The sequence below is a fragment of the Balaenoptera ricei genome, chromosome 17, assembly GCF_028023285.1.
Source record: "Balaenoptera ricei isolate mBalRic1 chromosome 17, mBalRic1.hap2, whole genome shotgun sequence".
Taxonomy (NCBI): domain Eukaryota; kingdom Metazoa; phylum Chordata; class Mammalia; order Artiodactyla; family Balaenopteridae; genus Balaenoptera; species Balaenoptera ricei.
The window spans coordinates 78,046,988-78,065,308 of NC_082655.1; the positions used below are offsets into that span (position 1 = coordinate 78,046,988).

The window sequence follows — 18,321 nt, forward strand, 5'->3', positions numbered from 1 at the left end:
GCTCCCTTGCCTTCAGGAAGTCTTGTAAACTTGGTGACACGGCACAGCCAGAGTGGCCTGCTCTCGTTACGGCACTGAGAGCAAACACAGAGGACACAGGGCTTCCCCTGGTGGAATCTGAGATCTGTCTGGGTAAGGCCTGGAAGGTCTTAAGAAGTTACCGTAACCACTTATTAAACATATTCATCTGCTTCTGAGTTAAATAAACCACTTTAATGCAAACACTCAATAGGGCATCTTGCCCATTGCTCCCAAGATTATGTCTCTCTCTGCTGCTGTAGGCATAGACGGCTTCACTCCATTCCGTCTTCTCTGGATCATGATAGCATTCTGTGTGTATGTACAAAAAAGAAGAAACCAAAATCAGTCAAGTACTAAATGCTAATCAATTGCCAGTAACCTGCTATTGTGGTCTTCAAAAAGGAAACATAAAAAACCGAGTTTAAAAAAAAAAAAAAACAAAGAATGAATTCTAGGACTCCAGATACTGTTTTCAGACGATTGTCAATTAAACAGAAGTGATTATTCGCACAGGAATATGTTAACTGGAACTGGGGTGGGGACACACTTTGTAACTTCAGGCCCATCGAGAGGAGCTACGGAATAACCGCCGAATGAAACCAACAGGTGATCTAGCAGAGGGACGGGAAGCAGCTGCAACCAGCGCTCAGAGAAACAGAAATTCTACGGCAACGTCCGCCAAAAATGGGACCACGGGTGATGGCGGGAGAGGAGGAAGAGGAAAGCAAGCCTGATGCGCGCTGTGACGGGACGAGCCACCCGTTCCGCTCACCTCCAGAAAACTCCACTTATAACAAGGTTATCACTTTAGGGCCGCACACGCTTATGCACGTAGGAAGACCCACCTCTATGAGACCTGCGTCCTTACACGTGGGAGGAGGGTGAGGCAGCTACCGAGAGCGCCCAAGGATCCTTCAGGGCACACGGAGGATCAAGCCGAAAAGGTAAGTTTCCGACAGCCATCACTAAGGAAGGACTGCGGGTACTGACAAACTTCAGGCTTCAGTTTCAAGGCGAACAGATGAGTTTTAACATAAAGGTAACCAAACCAGGCTTACCCAGAACTTCCGGCAGTTTTTGTACTTCAGGAAGTGAGTGGAACACCTTCCCCTCTCATAGTTATTCTCATCCATACATCTGGTAGAAGCATCAGATTCCTTAAATACGGAAGACAGGTATCATTTAAGAGGTGGAATGGCATCTAAAAACAAACAAACTTCTGAAGCTGCTTCCCCCCCAGAGCGGGTAATGTGAAATAGTTCCTTTTCGTTCATTTGAACGAACAGATAATGAACAGGAACAGAAATATCTTTCCAACTATCCCAGCATTCGTTCTGCTCAAAGCAGACATCTTCTTTTTCACAGTTGCGTCAGTTCTCTGAATATCTGATCACAGGAATTCGAGTCGAAGCACTGACCGAGATCACTTAACCCAGTAACCGTTCAATGAAGAGGCCGAGGCAAGGTGCAACGTGCTCAAGATCACGATGCAAGGAGTTCCCTGGCGGCCCAGTGGTTAGGAATCGGCGCTTTCGCTGCCGGGTTCAATCCCTGGTCTCGAAACTAAGATCCCACAAGCCACGCGAGGCGGGGTGGAGCGGGGAGGGCATCACTGCTGTACACGGAAGCAAAACCCAGTCTCCCGACTCGGAGGGCAGCTCTCCGCCCCTCCAAGTTCTCGCTTGGACTTGAATGTTTGAGCTGAGGTGGTTTCCAGAACCTAAGTAAGTTGCTAATGACCGGTCTGCATCGAGGTAACTTAAATTAACGACAGTCATCTCAACGCGTGTTCGGCTATCCTTTGCTCCATTACGCAAGTAAATACACTAGTATGGGAGCAATTTTAATAGGTATCATTAATATCACTTCAAAACCACAATGAGCAAGCAACACAGGGCTAAGAGTTCAAAGGAGGGTAGCTGCCATTTGGGAGTTAAATTTCAGCTGTCTGAACTGGAAGTAGATTGGAGAACAAACTTCAAAGTGAAAGGCATGATTCTGAGACTCCAGCTAAAGGAAAGCTTTAAATAAAGGGGAAGGTAACTTGCTTCACAGATCTAAGAAACATGGTCTAGCTAAAGCTGTTAAACAGATTTCATATGTATAGCAAAGCTAATTTTCTAAGCCGAATATTTAATGAATGTGTATATGTGGAAAATGCATATAGGATCGGGAATATAATTTTCATAGCACCAGTCCGATGACTGCATTAGTCAAGGGTGACAATGCCACAAGTAAGAACCGCTAATCTTACCAAATAAATGCCAATAAAACCTTACCATTACAACAAAATGTTCTGTTTACATGATACCTTTGTGAAAACCTTCAGGCTTTAAATAGCCTAATTCAGTTATCAGCCCATATCCTCAGCCAGGCTGTCTCAGGGACATGATGAAATCACTGCTATCAAAACATAAATTTCAGTGACCGTTTAAAAATACCTACTTTCCATCTTTGCGTGTTTGGACTCAAGAATTTCCTCAGTGTTACACATGCTTGTCTAGCATTAACAGTGATGTTATACAAATTAGGGAAACTTAAAAGAGATGAATCCTTGTTAGCTAGATTATGAATATCTAAAAATGCTCTAGTGAAATAAGGATACACAGGCCAGGAATATTTCTTGTACAGAAATAACTTTATTTAAGAACTGCAGAAAACTGACACCCACAAAATCAGAAGAAGCCTGTTTTTCCAACTTAATACTCGCGACAATTAAAAACGAACTGGCTTACCAACAAGCAAGGATTTATGTCAGGATCTCTCAGCCTTCCAGTTACCACGGACATCCTAACTGTCTTCTTCCTGCAGGCAGATGTTGGGGAAGAGTTACACAGCGGATGACAATATAAGCCAGTAAATCTCATCAGCTCCACAAGTACTTGAAAAGTTAATTTTGGCATAATGATTATCCAGTGAGGAACTCATATAGCCTCTGTATTTTCAGAGTAAAGACTTGGATGTGATTCTCCTTTGCACTGACGTGTGCCTCAGCACAAAGGCCTTATTTAAATTACTGAAGTGCATCTACTGAAATTTGATTACAATGTCCAGAAAGAAAGATAGTTCAGCTAAACTTTGGTTTTAGTTTACTCCTATTTCTAAAGGTTAAGCAATTAAATGTATTAACGAAACCTAAGAATACCGCATGCACTCTATTACTTCCTTATTATACATGGATTAGCACACAAAATAAGGGTGGAATAATTTAGTACAACCCAACTTTAGCAAAAACATTTGTTAACTAAAGTACGTGAATGTCTACTCCATGGCCGGCCCTGGGGTGGCCAATATACCAAGAACAAAAACAAAACAAAGTTATTACTTAGTTGACATTCTGAAACTTAACTTCCAGGGGCATCTTCTATTTAACTGATCCTTGCCAGGGTTGAAGGAAGTCAGGGAATACTACTGTGGAGCAGTCATCTGCCAACTAAAGCCGTATACAGATACAGCTCTGAAGAAGCCTGTATCCATTAAAGACGATCACAGCTCTCTAAGAGCCAGTCAGTGATTCCAAGTCAACTCATACACTCTTACGACAAGTATGTCGACTCTATCCCAGGACAACTACTCTCTATGATGAAGTTAATTGAAATTGGTATACTATTATCTTCAAAGACATGCCATAGAAATGAACTAAAAGAGAAAACTAAAAAAACAGTCAACTAACTGTTAATTATTAAAAAGTAATTTTTTGTTTATTTCAACGTATTGGCATACTATCGATGAAGCCACCCACAAATATTTTTAAACGCTCTGCACTAAGTTTAAGGAACTTACTCCTGAACGGTGTTCTAGCTTAACTGTCTTTTACCTAAAGATCAAAGGAGAAGCCAGCAAATTATGCAGTATGACTTACCAAAAACACCACTGAATGAAAACTGCATCAGTATAACCAGACAGAGCTCAGAATTTTTGTACAAAGTGGTTTCGACTTTCCTTGCCCAAGATGGGACCATCAAAAAATATCAGTCATGTTAAAATAAATAAAGTACATTCAGGAAAAACAATCAAACTCCACAAGCTCCTGAAAAGTGAAGGTATTCTGAATCTTGAGTCAACTAGTACCGTTTCTCTATTAAGAGAAAGACCGGGATGTCCAGGCTAAAGGAGGTAACCTTTGCAAAGAAGGATGGAAAAAAGCCTAATCATTCGGGGGTCTTTTCAGTACCCGCTAAGTAATCCTTCTATTTTATGATCTTCACTGACCAATACATGAGTATACCTAGCTAGCAGAAACATCCTGGCAAAAAGGAAATTCAAGATGCTGTTCAACTATACGTAGACGCTTCTTCCTCTCCTGAATACAATTCCTTTGCAGGCTTCCCTTCTTCTTATGAGAGGTGAGGGCACTAAGTAAATTCACAGTCTTCCTTTCTGCATCTGTCCTATGCTGTGAGAGCAGAGAACTTTGCTTAGCTGTTTATATGCCTTGGATATAATCTCAACAACAATCAGACGCAGACAGAACTCAGGTTGCCTGCCTTCTGTGAAAATGTTCTGCTTCGCATTTTATCATTGTCATGGGTCAGGAATTCTTTACAAGTAACACCGGGTAACATCACATATACCGAATCAGGTCTGCTGTAGGAGTTTATCCACCTTTCATTTCCTTTCCCTTCCGGATTCTAAATACAAGTCAATCTAAGTTTGGATTTCCGACTGTCACCTTCCTTGCATGAATCCTCATGTATCAACTGGAAATGAAGAGGAAATGTCAGTTTACAGTGAGGAGCGGGGCTGAGGTCGAGATCGAGTGTTCCGCCAGCGAGGCCTTATCTGCTTAGTTTCTGAAGGTACCAAACAAACGTGACGAAGCTCTACTTGCAGGGGACAGTCAGAAAGAAACCAACGATTTGAGAGACGGGCCGCAAAAGCACAGCACGTTTGAGGAATAGCTTTAAAACCTTTTCCAAAGGGCAAACTGCTTTAAAAAGTATTTCTCGATTTCCCACCCAGTGAGTGGTTCAGGTCCCCACTCCGAGCAGCTCCGCAATGCAAGGGGGACGCGGCCGCTGCTGACCCGTGCAACCCACCCCTCCCAGGCTGGTCCTTGCCCTGGCAGGGGCTGCGGCCCTCCCAAACCGCAGGGCAACCGTCGGGAAGCTGAAACACGTCCTGCGAGGCCCTCAAGCCTTTAACCCACGGCTGGGTGCAGGCAGGCAGGGTCAGGAAGTCGCGGTGGCCTTGCGGAGGGGGCGGGGAAGGCGAGCGGAGAGCCTGGAGCCAGGCGAGCCCCAGGCCCCGCTGCCTCCAGCGAGCTGCCCGGCCCCCCGACGGCGGGCGCAGGTGAACCCACCTTGCTCCGACCTTCACCTTCGACGGCGCCCAGGAGGGCAGGGGGAGAGGAAAACGCAGGGAACTGGGGGCAGGGCTAGGCAGTTACGCTCCAAAGGCTGGGAAGAAGGGTGAAGGAAGGGCCGGGGGTGCCCAGGCAGGGGGCAACTTCCTCGTCCCCGGCCCGAGGAGACCCGTGTTGCGGGGAGGATGTGACGGGAAGGGGCCCGCGCCCAGGAGAGGCCTGGTGGAAGCGGCGTCACGCCGGAGAAGCGGATACGGGCCCCGCGGCGGCCCAGGCGCGCCGGTCTCTCCCCGCAGCCCGGCAGCCGCCGCAGAGGGAAGGGCGGGGAACTACTCACCTCGGGCGGCCGCTTCACCAGCGTCCAGGCCGTCTCCAGCTCCAAACACGTCAATGGCTCACGCAGCGGGACCTTAAGTAGCGCGCATCCCAACGTGCTGCCCCCGCTCCCCGGCGGCCGCCGGCCCAATCGGGGAGCGCCGCCGCCTGACTGACAGCCGAGCGGGGCCTGGCGCGGCGGGGGCGGGCGGGCCTCGCCCCGCCCCCGGCCGGCGGGAGGAGGGCCGAGGCGGGAGGAGTGGGCGGGGCGGCGCGCACGGCCCCGCCCCCTCGCGCCCCCCCGCGCCGCGGCCCGCCTCTTAACACTTCGGCTTGATGGGCGGCTTGGCGAGCCAATCGGCGGGCCCAGCTGCGGCGGCGGCGGCGTCCAGTGGTCGACCCCGGGGCGGAGCGTGCGGGGGGGGCGGGCGCAGCGGCAGGCGGGGGCAGGGGGCGGGTCGGCGGGAGGCGGGGGCGGCGGCCGAGCGGGCCGGGGGAGGCAGCGGTGGGCGCGACGTCGGCGGCGGCGGCGGCGGCGGCGGCAGCTGCAAGTTGGGCTGCAGGGGCAGCGCATACACTACAATGGCTGCTGGAAAGAGGCGTAAGGAAACAATTTCCAGGCCCGCCGCGTCCAGCCCGAAATATGAGAAAAAAATTATTAGAAATTCCGCGGGCGGTGTAAAGGCGGCGGACGGGCCGGAGGGAGGATGTTAAAGCCCCGCGGTGAGTTCTCCCGGGGTCCGGGGCGGCGGAGAGGCGTTTAGCGGGAGAAATATCAGGGTTATTTAAATTATGGGACTCGCCGAGGGGGCAGAGGAGCCGCGGCGGCGGCAGGAGGAGGAAAAGTTTGTGCTACTCTCAGCCCCTGCTCAGGACCCCAGAGAGAAAAATAATAATAAAAAATAAAATAAAATCATTCAGCGGGGGTGCGAGGACTCCCGGAGTCGCTGCTGACAGGGCAGGGGGCGATGCGGCTGGAGACCCGAAGGTGAGGTCGGTGGGAAAAAAAAAAACCCCTTTATTCAGGGTCTGGAAAGTTTGAAAAGTTTTCCTCCTCCTCCTCCTCCTCCTCCTCTCTGGTGCTGTGAATATTGTGACAGCGGCAGCGGCAGCAGCGAGAGCGGAAGACATTAGAGACCCGAAAAATAAGGGAAAAATTAATATAAATTCAGTTTTACGAGTAAACTCTCCGCATTTTCCACCAAAACATCCCGGGGGAAGGTCGCTTCCCAAAGGGCCTGGCGGAAACCCGCAGTCGGCAATATTTGGGGGGCACTTTGAGTGACTTGGGGGAACTTTGCCCCTTTTTCAAAAGAGGTTTTTCTTTTTTGGAGAAACGGATTTGTTTTTGCCCTTTCCTCAGGTGGGCGAGTCGGGGTCGGGGTGCGGGGTCTACGGGGAGGTGTGAGCCCGGGGTGTGTGCCTGCGGGAGGAGGGGTGGTAAATGAAAGCAGGAGATCTGCACAGAGCAGGGACAGCTTGTTGTCAGTATCATAAACAACCAAAATGGAGGGAGAACTCAGGCATATAACCAAATAAAAATTTTTTAAAAATCGCAAAAAAATCCCAAAAAATCCGGGATGCTCCCCGTTTTCTCGCTCAAGGTAGAAGGATGAACCGCCTTTCCCCTGAAGCCCATTTTGACTTTGCAGGGACCAAGGAGTTAATATTTATTTATTTTTTAAAACTTTCGAAGGGCAAAAGCCTTTTATAACTCAACCGACAATGAGAAAACGTGAAAATCCGATGCTCGAGAAGGAGGGGGAGGGAGGGGGGGAGGTGGTAGTGCAGAAACTGCTAAACTTATTGGTAATGTGGACTGATCTGAGATAAGATAAACACTATATTTGCTATTTTATAACTCTCTTTTAATGATCGTTGCGGGGTTTCCCCCCCCCTCCGTTGGAAAAAAAAGTGATGCCATTTTCTTAATAGAGTTAATATGTGTGATTGGAAGAATAAACCTTTCCGGCTTTAGATGGCATTTTCGTCGCATTTATGCTTCAGGTTTTGTTGGTGGCTCCCTCGTTTCTTCAGACTAGGCTCTACAGAGGAGGGGTAGAGAGGTGATGCTTCACACAGAGGCTGGTGTGCAAGGCTGGAGCACCTTTTGGGGTGGGGTGGGCAGCTGCTGGGTTTATCCCTTCCTGACACGTTTCCTTCACCTGCTCATCCTCAGGAAAGAGTGTTCAGCTGAGGTTTTCTGGTTTTACGTATAGAAAAGGATGGTGCCTCTTGCATCACATTGAAGTTAGTGGGAAAGTGCTGCTGATGTTGGTTCCACGTGGGATATGGGACAGAGCAGGGCATTTTAAAGGGACAGCTTCTCTTTTCTTATGATTTTCATCACCTACACAGAATCCCTGCGTGAGGACCAGATGCAGAGGTTCTGGGAGGGTGTGGTGATGGAAGAGTCTCCTCTTTCCATTACTCAAATGCACCCACCTTTAGCAGTGATGGAGGGAAAGGAGGGATAAGCAAGCCCAACAGAAGATGGATATTGTGAAGATCAGTTTGTATCCAAGCTGTTCTTTTGTGTAACAAGCCCTCCCAGGAACTTTGCATGTTACATTGCTTTGCTTTGGAAGCTGATTTTGGAAGGAATTGTGGAAAAATGGGAATAGTTTAAGGTGTGTGGTGTAATGGTATAGCATTATTGAACAGCTGTGAATTCTGTGCAGTGAGATCAAAGAGCTGTGTATGCCCATAATGTGATTTTACAGCCATTTTGTAAAAGCTGTAAAATACCTAATATTCAATTTGGCTTAAGGTACATTGAGGACTTCTGGTTGAAAACTGCAGACAGAGTGGTGGAGATTCTTTTACACTGTAGGCAGGAGACATTTCTTTAAGGGAAAAAAAGCACATACACCAACACCATGGAAAAGTTTACGCATACCCATTTTAAAACCCCATCCTATACATGTGCTGTAACTCTGCGCCTTGGAAATTGAAAGGTTTTAAAGTCCTGTGACCTAGCAGTTTGCATCTTTTAAGTTGAATTTATTTGTGTTATTTAACAGGAAATGTTTACTGATCATAAACTGCTATTGACTCCAATGGCTTAGATTTTCACAGTATTTCCAAAATTTAAAATGTGTAGGTTGTTTGCTGTCCTCTATTGGAGATTAAGGTTAATCTCGAATAGAATTTACTTGTGTTCCGTTTTCCACAGGTATATGAAGTTTCTGGAATAGATGCCTATTTTCCCTTGTTTTTATGATTTATAGAAATGGATTAAAATTAGGGCTGGATTTTTAGACTTCTTATACAGAATATTTTTTCTTGCCATACTGTACAAATTATTATTTTGAAGTCTAGTGTATGTTAACCTGTGTTCACCTCTGAGCTCTTATCTGCACCTTTCTGTAAACATCTCCATGACAGCATTACATTGGTGTAGTGTGGTTTCTGATTTTGGAAGCAATTGCAGCTTTCTAAGAACTCATTAAAAAATTAATCCCATGAACCACTGTTAAATCAAAATTGATTGGAAAGTGATTAAACTGTCAATGGAGAAGAGAAACTCCCCCCCCCCCCAAATAATCTTTCCAGAGGTTTCAGAATGCCATTAATACTTATAAAACCTTTGCAATTTATCTTACATTTTCATTGTATTTTGGCTCAAGACAGTTACATTGACTATAAATGGTCAGAATTCGGCTATGTGTTTAAAATAAGTGAGACTTTTAGATCTTGAATAGTTGCCACTTTCACAAACCAGATACTAATATCAATAAATTCAGTTTCTGTAAAAGTGAAGGAAAAGTATTTCTTCCAGTTACATTAGACCATTAGGTTATTGAGGTTGCTTGGACACTTCAAGTTATGATTAGTTTACTGTCAACCTAAATAAAAGTGCTGGTATTGTGATTTTTTTTCTATCTCACAAAGATTGGTATGAAACTTACTTCATGTTTGGGTTTTACACAACTAGTTACTTTTCTGAATCAGAAAATGCACTCAGAGCGCACAAGTATAAACCTGTAATTCCTCAGAGAGTCTTATTTAGATAGAGCATGATTACTAATTTGAATTGATTGTACTGAGCTTTTTTAATGCCTAAGAAATACTACCTGTTGAACATCTTTTTTCTGAAGCTACCATTAAATTGTACCAATTTACAGAAATAACCTAAAGTTATTGTATACTCAAAATCTTTATTTCAGTTAGAATTACAGAAACCTCATAGGCTGAGATTCTTATTTGAAATTTATATGCCTAATTTTGCTATTTGAAATTCTGTAAGGTATTTAGCTGCTGTGGAAGATGATTTATAAATTTGGGCTAATTCTGATAAAATTCAATACCTGCATATTTATTATAACCTAAATATTTTAATAAACAGACATCTTACAGCTAAATAAATTAATGAATGTTTTTATCAACATAGTTTCAAAATTTTAAGGATACTCTGTGTTTTAATATCATACAAAGGTGTTCTTTTTCTTTCCTTTGTTTTTAACATAATCCTGGTTGTCACTGCATACATTTTGGTTTGGTATTCTGGAAATTTTCCTTTGTAAGGATTAAATTGTTATTTGCTGAATGAAATACAATGCTCCTGTCTTTGAGATTTGAAAAGCCCGAGAACTGAAACATGTATCTATAGCTATCTTTGAAGTTTTGTTTTGATAATCATTTGCCCCTTAAGCTGTGTAATCAAAATATTGGTTCCTTCCAGGAATGTTTTAATGTTTTTTATTTAGAATCTTGTTCTTTGGAAAAATAATATATATAAAAAATTACCTGTTACACACACGTGCACACACACACACACACACACGCACACACACACCCAAGAAAAAAGAAAAAAGTTCTACTGAATAGCTTTACTTACACAACCTGGAATACTTGTTCTTTTTGATGTGTTTCCAAATGTATAGGAAATAAATAACAAATTGTCCTCTTTATGTTGATAACGTCTTAGATTCTTAAGTTATTTGAGTAGGGAAGAGTTTCAGAAGAAGGAAGGAACAACTGAATCTGTTCAACACAATCCAAGATAATGAATATGTTAAAGGTAAAAGGGCTAAAAATTGTCCCTTGAGCCATTTTCTAAATGCTTTAAGAACCTGATAAACACCTTATCTGAAACATCAGATACTTTAAAAATATATCAGACACTGCAAAAGAACAAAAATGGACCTTTGATTTCTTTAATTTTAACAGGAATTAATGTAGGCAGCATATTTAACCAATTAGTAACTGTTTAGGTAGCCTTGGAAAAGTATTTACAAATAAGTTAAATGTGAGGGCAGGGTACATTGGATTGATGAACTGTAAAGTTAACTATGATTTTAGAATCCATGCAGGGGAATTCTTTCCCATTGTACAATAAGACCACTTTGGAGGCAACTAATTTTTACTTTTGTATGTATTTCAGTCCCTAATTTTTTTTTTGAAAAGCCTGAACCTGACATCTACTGTGTTACTACTTTTCATTTATACAGGGCAATTTTTATATCTCATTAGCAAATTTAATTTTTAAATTTAATTTGAGAAATTAAATGCAAAATTTGAGACCATAACATTTTATGAAAGTATTGGTGTGTACTTCCCATTTGAAGTTATGAAAAATACACATGTGTGAAAGCCTGGCAGAAATGATTGCAGGGCCATGATTTGATTTTTGCTTTTAAATCACTTGGCCTACTGCCCAGTCGTTTGCATTCTAGTCTGGGTGCCCACCTGTCTCCACCTTGTCCCCCAAGGGTGGTACTGACAAGGGTATAGTGGCGAGGAACTGCCAAAGGTGCTTTGGTATTTTTGTTTTCTGATTTTGTGTATGTACTGGTGTTTGTTGTTGTTAAAGTGTTAAGGTTTTTGCTCTTTTTTTTTTTTAATGCTTATCAGAAAACAAAATCACAATTTCAGAAAACAAATAATATCTCATTTTTAAAAAGTGAAGTGATGTGATACTGCATTAAAATTGTTAGTGTTTATAAGTCCCTGGATGTCTTGTAAACAGAGTTACTGCAGGGTCGTGGTATTAAAACTAACCACAGTGTGGGGTGGGGGGGATTTGAGATGGCAGCCTAAGAAATGGGTATGCCTGCACAGAATGAATGAATTCAGGCAGTTATGTCCTAGCTTAATAGGAGAAGCAACTGGCTTGAAATGTTTCCCTGTATTTTTTTTTAAGTGAAAACTTTTCCTAATCTAAATACATAGAAAACCTAGAAATATGAATGTGTTAGAAAGCAAAAGTGTTCTTTTTTGATGTCTTTAAAAAAAAATGAGTTTTCAATAATGAAAGTGTATTATAAGAACATAAGTATGGACTAAAATGTCCAAAATTAATGGGGAAGAACTAGAGGATGAGAATATCAGATTAAATAATAATCATGGTAAATCTAAAATTTGACTTCTGTGAATAAAGAATAACTAAATGCAAAGCAAATAATAATAAATTTACCCCCCCCCAAAATGAGAGTGATAATTGGGGGATCTATAAGAGAGTATTTGTAATACAAATTGCTGGTTTTATAACCTTTTAAAAATAGATTCCCCCAAAGTTCTCCCTCCATATCTTTAGACCTGTATTAAACTAAATTAAATTCTAAGAATAATGTGTAGTGGTTATTTGGAATTCTTTATTTTTAAATAAGGAAAAACGATTTTTTGTTATTTTTTTAAAAGATTAAAGATTATTTTAAATGTGTACCTAAGTGAAGTGTTCTGAAAAATCTTAGAAACTGTTGAAAATTATTTTCTTCATTCTTCATCAGAAAGTTTAAAACTTTCTGTTAAGTTAATGAAATAAATTTTAAAACCTTAGTGTAAGAACAGTGTACTCTGTGGACTTTTTTAGGGCAATTTAAATCATTTCTTACAGACTTCATAACATTTAAAAAGCTTCTCACAAGGTAAAGATAAGAACATTCACAAACTTGTTAATTTCTGGAATGTTTTTAGGTGTAGGCTGACAATTAAAGGAATTTTCCTTCCCATTTACTAATTAGCAATTGATTTTCTGAAGGAGAATCTAGACCTGTTACAGTATTATGTTCGGGAGTGGGCTTTTCCTTCAATATCAGAAAATATTTTGAGGGTAGAGGAGGCATCTTTTCTTCACGGGTCTCTACAGAGTGTGATGATCTGCCATTGCAGAGTCTTGAGCGCTACCTTTTTTTTGAGAGTGAGAGACTCATTTTAGGCTTTCAGATATTAAATGTTTGAATTATTTTCTCAAACCAGTATTGGAATTGCACATGTGTTTATTGATTATTTATGATATCCTATCTTTTAGTTTCTGAATATGGGAATGTTAATTCTCAGATGAAATGCTACAACTAAAGGGCTGCCATCTGACTTTTTAAAAAATTATCTTTTTAATCAGTAGTTTGACCTTAGAGCCTTTAATTTTGAGATATATTTTTGGAGACTGTTAAACTAGAAATTAGAGAATGAGGAATTTAGTCCCTTTGTCTAATAGGCAAAGTTAGAAAAATGTTTTAGTCAGTTTTGTTCATTTGAAGATACTTTAGCAAAAAGTTGATTGACTTGTTCTTGATCAGAAGAATTTTAAGAAATTGAACCTGAAAGCTTGAGGTAGTTCAAATGTGCAGGTTCAAAATAGCACCAGTTGAATTTTAGCCTGCTAGATTTTCTCAATAACTTGATTTTATTTTCTTGTATTGTCTTAATGCTGGAATTACACAGAGCCTGCATCACTTTTCATCATACTCCAAAAGAGTTATAGTAATAGGTTTTATTTTTATCAATTTTAGGCAATGAAATGAAAATACTGTTTTATATAAGAGAGCATTACCTTTTTTAAGCTACTTTGTGCAAATTCCCAGTTTCTGTAACTGTTCCATTCCAAAGAAGAGAAATTAGCTCCTTTACCTTAAAACTAAATTTGCTCTAAATTTACAGTTTATGGGAGGGTTGTCACTTTAGATATTTGGGTAAGATCTATTATAACCTAAAAAATAAATATTAATATGATCATCATATCTGATTATAAGCTACCTCTCAAACATGAATTTGCTTCCCTTGTACTTCTAAAATTATTTTCTAAATAAAACTGAGAAAATGTTTTTCATGTGTTTTTCTAATTTGATATTGTCTGAAGTAATTGAATTGGGTAAAATTTCAGTTTCAATTATGTTTCTCTTCTAATATTAATAGTATTTTACTTGAAAATTACTATTCAAATGCACAGTGTTTCAGCACTAAAATAGCATTAGATATATAATAAAATAGGTATGTTGATTATACCAAGAGTGGTGGAAGCAGCCCTAGTAGGTCTTATTTGGAATAGTTTAAAATGTTTCCAGCAAAGTGCCTATGAGTGTAAGGCATACCTCTGACAGCAGTTAGTGATATTTTATGCTTTTCTTTTTCTGCTTCATAAAATTTGAGCATCCTCAGAGCTACTGCCATGCAAACAAATAACTGATTTAACTATGCCCTGTGTAAAGTACACATATCAGGTTTAGCTTCTAATGTAACTTGCTTTATTTAGCTTTCTTATAAGAAAATTGTATAAGACAGGTATTCCTTAGTAATAATTTGGTATACATCACATCTTAAAAGATATTACAGGTAAAATATATTATCATAATCATTTACCCAAATCAAAATGAAAGTAAACTATCAAGTAATCATTTTAATTAGACATAGAATGAAGGTTTTAAGTATTTAACAGGATAACTTGGTGTACTGCTGAAATATAGGGAATTTTAGTTGAAAGTTGTTTTTGTACCCGAATCTATTTTTGTGTGCCTCGAAGTTTGTAAACAAAAGTGAACACATATAAAATCTGGCAGTTTATAGAAGTTCCTAAAACATCTATCCTTTGACAGTTAATGAAAATGTACTTTTCAAATACGTGGGCAAAATTACTTCAAAAATCATAACATATTCAATTATTATAGTTATTTTTGAAAGAAAAATGGAGATGAATGGTTTAGTATTGCTTTTATCTACATCAGTTGAATATTCATTATATTTGAATTTTTTAATCATTAAAGCATTTAATACTCTTAGGGATATTTTGGTGTTTTTTTTTTTACGTAGTGTAACAGTGTTTTCCTTAAAACCCTTTCTTTTTTGGACATTATAACCTAATTAAGACAGTTATTTCAAAACTTTAACTGCTTTTATTTAATAAGAGAATTCCTGTTCCCTAGATCATATTATTCTTAAAAGAAGTTCCTATCTTGAAGCACTCTTAATCTAGCTCAGGTTATCTTTTTAAATCTATACTACATAGAAACTTTTCTTCTTCTAGAGTTAGGCATTTATCGCTATGAACTTACCTCTTAGAACTGCTTTTGCTGCATCCCATCAATTTTAGTATGTTACCGTTCCATTTTCGTTTGTCTCAAGGTTTTTTTTAAAAATTTCTCTTTTGATTTCTTCCTTGACCCATTGGTTGCTCAGTAGCATTTTGTTTAATCAACATATTTGTGAATTTTCTGGTTTTCTTCATGTAATTATCTTCTAGTTTCATACCATTGTGGTCAGAAAAGATGCTTGATATGATTTCAGTTCTCTTAAATTTATTGGGACTTGTTTTGTGGCCTAACATATGATCTGTCTTGAAAAATGTTTCATATGTGCTTGAGAAGAAGGTGTATTCTGTTGCTTTTGGATGGAATGTTCTGCAAATACCTGTTAATTCTATTTGGTCTAATATATCATTTAAGGCCAGTGTTTCCTTATTGATTTTCTGTCTGGGTGATCAGTCCATTGATGTAAGTTGAGTATTAAAGTTCCCTTCTATTATTGTATTGCTGTCTATTTCTCCCTTTAGGTCCATTAATATTTGCTTTATATATTTAGGTGCTCCTATGTTGGGTACACAGATATTTACAGATGTTATATCTTCTTGTTCAAATAAGCAACCTAACTTTTAGGGATATTTTAGGAACTAGAAAAAGAGCTCAGGGAACTAGAAAAAGAAAGGAAGGAAGGAAACATCAAAGATTAGAAAAAAAATGAAATAGAGACTACAAAGATAATAGAAAAGAGCAATGAAACTAAGAGCTGGTTCTTTGAAAAGATAAATAAAATTGACAACCTTTAGCTAGACTCACCCTGCCCAGAAAAGAGGACTAAGATAAATAAAATAAGAGATGAAAGAGTTGGTACAACTAATACCACAGGAATACAGAGCATCCTAAGAGACTACTATGAGAGAATGGACTTGAGGACATGGGGAGGGGGAAGGGTAAGCTGGGACGAAGTGAGAGAGTGGCATTGACATATATACACCACCAAATGTAAAACAGGTAGCTAGTGGGAAGCAGCCACATAGCACAGGGAGATCAGCTCGGTGCTTTGTGACCACCTAGATGGGCGGGATAGGGAGGGTGGGAGGGAGACACAAGAGGGAGGGGATAGGGGGATATATGTATACGTATAGCTGATTCACTTTGTTATACAGACAGTTACACCAACAAATGGACAACCTAGAAATGGACAAATTTCTAGAAACATACAATCTACCAAGACTGAATCATGACAAAATAGAAAATCTGAACAGATGGATTACTGGTTAAGGAGATTGAATCAGTAATCAAAACCTCCCAACAATCAAAAGTCCAGACACCTTCACTGGTGAATTCTACCAAACATTCAAAGAAGAATTACAGGCATGCCTCATTTTATTGTGCTTTACAGATATTGTGTTTCTTACAAATTAAAGGTCTGTGGCAACCCTGCATCAAGCAAGTCTATTGGTGTCATTTTTCCAACAGTATTCACTTCTGTGTCACATTTTGGTAATTTTCACAATATTTCAAACTTTTTCATTATTATTATACTTGTTATGGTGATCCGTCATCAGTGATCTTTGATGTTACTATTGCAAAAAGATTACAACTCATTGAAGGCTCAGATGACGATTAGCATTGTTTAGCAATAAAGTATTCTTTAATCACATTGTTTATTAAGACACGATTCTATTGCACCCTTAATAGACTACAGTATAATGTAAACATAATTTTTATATGCACTGGGAAAACAAAAAAAAAAAATCATGTGACTTGCTTTTTGCAGTATTTGCTGTATTGCAGTGGTCTGGAACCAGTCCTGCAATATCTCCGAGGTATGCCTGCAATTCCAGTCCTTCTCAAACTCTTCCAAAAAGTAGAAGAGGAGGGAACTCTTCCAAACTCATTTTACAAGGCCAGCATTACCCTGATACCAAAGCCAGACAAGAATGCCATAAGTAAAGAAAATTATAGCCAACCAATATCTCTGATGAACATAGATGCAAAAATCCTCAAAAAAATATTAGCAAACTGAATTCAGTAATACCTTAAAAGGACCACATTCCATGATTAAGTGGTATTTATCCCAGGGATGCAAGGATGGTTCAACATCCACAAATCAGTATGATACATCATGTTAACAAAATGAAGGACAGAAATTATATGATCATCTCGACAGATACAGAAAAGGCATTTAACAAAATTCAATATTCATTTATGATAAAAAAAAAAAAAAAAGCTTTTAACAAATCAGGTATAGAGGAAATATACCTGAACATAATAATGACCATATATGACAAGCTCAGAGCTAACATCATACTCAGTGGTGAAAACCTTTTCCTCTAAGATCAGGAAAAAACAAGGATACCCACTCTCGCCACTTTTATTCAACATAGTATTGGAAGTCCTGCCAGGTCAGTTAGGCAAGAAAAAGACAATTGGCAAGGAAGAAATAAAATTGTCACTACTTGCAGATGACATGATAACTTTATATAGAAAACCCTAAGGACTACCCCCAAAAACTATTAGAACTAATAAATGAATTCAGTCAAGTTGCAGGATACAAAATCATTACCAAAAAAATCTATACATTGCATTTCTCTATACTAATAATGAACTATCAGAAAGAGAAATTAAGAAAACAATCCCACTTAAAATTGCATTAAAAAAATACCTAGGAATAAATTTAAGGAGGTGAAAGACCTGTGTGCTGAAAACTATTAAGACAGTGATGAAAGAAATTGAAGAAGGCACAAATAAATGGAAAGATATCCCATGCTCATGGATTGGAAGAATTAATATTGTTAAAATGTCCATATTTATTTGCAGATTATAAAGCAACCTACAGATTCATTGCAATCCCTATCAAAATTCCAAAGGCATTTCTCAGAGGAATAGAACAAACGGTTTTAAAATTTATAAGATGCCATAAAAGACCTGGAATGCCCAGTGGAATCTTGGGAAAGAAGAACGAAGCTGGAGGCCTCACACTTCCTGATTTCAAACTATACAAAGCTATAGTAAAAGAACAGTATGGTATTGGAATAAAAACAGACACATAGATCCATGAAACAGAACGGAGAGCTCAGAAATAAACCCACGCATTGATGGTCAATTAATACATAACAAAGGAGCCAAGAATATACAGTGGGGAAAGCACAGTCTCTCCAATAACCCATGTTGAGAAAATTGGATAGCCACTTGCAAAAGAATGAACTTGGATGACTATTTTACACTACACACAAAAATTAACTCAAAATGGATTAAAGACTTAAACATAAGGCCTGAAATCATAAAACTCCTAGAAGAAAACATAGGCAGTAAGCTCCTTGGCATGGGTCTTGGCAATGATTATTTTAATCTGACACCAAAGGCAAAAGCAACAAAAGCAAAAATCAAGAAGTGGCATTACATCAAACTAAAATCTTATGCACCCCAAAGGAGATCATCAAC

The 18,321-nt window shown here is 39.7% G+C and overlaps 2 protein-coding genes across 2 annotated transcripts in view; one reads left to right on the forward strand and one right to left on the reverse strand.

Moving 5' to 3' along the window:
• Positions 1-198: 198 nt before the first annotated feature.
• On the reverse strand, positions 199-5,780 carry CHCHD7 (coiled-coil-helix-coiled-coil-helix domain containing 7). Its single transcript, XM_059901438.1, has 4 exons — positions 5,664-5,780; positions 2,757-2,826; positions 1,080-1,178; positions 199-330 (listed from the first exon to the last, which is right to left on the reverse strand). Exons 2-4 carry the CDS (start codon positions 2,808-2,810, stop codon positions 226-228), a joined length of 258 nt encoding a protein of 85 aa, XP_059757421.1. The 5' UTR covers positions 2,811-2,826; positions 5,664-5,780; the 3' UTR covers positions 199-225.
• Positions 5,781-6,253: 473 nt separating this feature from the next.
• The window catches only part of PLAG1 (PLAG1 zinc finger), a 46,932-nt gene continuing 34,864 nt past the window's right edge, over positions 6,254-18,321 (forward strand). The window contains exon 1 of the mRNA XM_059901633.1: positions 6,254-6,364. The gene's annotated coding sequence lies outside the window, so the exon portion shown is untranslated. The remainder of the gene's footprint in view (positions 6,365-18,321) is intronic.